Below are 1,177 nucleotides of genomic sequence, written 5' to 3'. Positions count from 1 at the left end.
TTATTGATTTAATTAATTAATTGATTGACAGGTTCCTCTGATAAATAAAAAAAAAATAGTGGGATTTGTTAATATGAAAAAATAAAATACCAGATAGGAAAAAAATAGTATTCAATATTTAAATGTGTATCCTTTATTATTGCTGCTCAGCACATTTTATGTGAATACCTGATACAGAACAAGGAACTGATTCTATAAAACCCAAAATATATGACACACAATCATATCCAACACTATCAGTAGTTTGTTATGTATGTTCAAGGTTCAGTAGCCTCCAGAGAACGTGTTGAAGATCTTCATTCCTTAAGCTGTATATTAAAGGGTTAAACAATGGAGTAAACACAGTGTACAGAACTGATAAGAACTTGTTCACATTAAGGGAATCCCTCCTATACGGCACCATGTATATTACGATGAGAGGACCATAATACGAGCATACCGAAGCCAAATGAGAGCTGCAGGTGGAGAAGACTTTTCTTCTCCCAGTGGTGGAATGAATATTGAGTATGGTGATAGAAATACAGATATATGACCAGAGAATAAATGAAAATGTGGAGGCAACTATTGGGATGGAGAGGAAAACTACTTCCATCCTAATGACAGAGGTATCTGAGCAGGAGAGATCCACAAGAGGAGCAAAATCACAGAAGAAATGGTCAATGATATTCGAGGAACAGAAGTTTAGTTGACATAAAAGGGTAACAGTTATCAAAACGAGAGTGAAGCTCAGTAACCAGGAGGCTAAGACCAAAGTTTGACAAAACTGGAAGTTCATCATGTTGGCATAATGTAATGGGTTACATATGGCTAAATATCGATCATATGACATAACAGTGAGAAGAAGAGACTCCAAGCTGCCCGAAGCTATGTAGAGGTAGAATTGCATGATACAACCAGTGTATGATATGAGGCCACCACTTCTGAGAATGACATACAACATATTGGGAGTGAGATTAGATGTAAATAAGATTTCCGAAACCGAGAGGTGCTTGAGGAAGTAGAACATCGGATACTGAAGTCGATGACTTATTGTCACCAGAATCACTATAAGAAAATCTCCGGTTAGGGTTATTACGTAAATCAGCAGGAAGAAAGTAAACAGTAGTATATGGAAAGGTGACCAGATTTGGAAACCAAGTAGAAAGAATTCTTTGACTGTTGTTTGGTTTTTGTCCAT

At 36.4% G+C, this 1,177-nt stretch overlaps 1 protein-coding gene across 1 annotated transcript; it reads right to left on the bottom strand.

Annotated features, from left to right (window-relative positions):
- Positions 1 to 247: 247 nt before the first annotated feature.
- On the bottom strand, positions 248 to 1,177 carry LOC141167440 (olfactory receptor 5AS1-like). The gene has a single exon (XM_073654844.1). The coding sequence runs from the start codon at positions 1,175 to 1,177 to the stop codon at positions 248 to 250; it is 930 nt and encodes a 309-aa protein (XP_073510945.1).

This window comes from Phyllobates terribilis, unplaced genomic scaffold, assembly GCF_046119375.1.
Source record: "Phyllobates terribilis strain yellow unplaced genomic scaffold, ASM4611937v1 Scaffold_11__3_contigs__length_659146591, whole genome shotgun sequence".
NCBI lineage: Eukaryota > Metazoa > Chordata > Amphibia > Anura > Dendrobatidae > Phyllobates > Phyllobates terribilis.
Note: the sequence above shows the minus strand (reverse complement) of the source record. Positions and strands in the feature narration are given on the sequence as shown.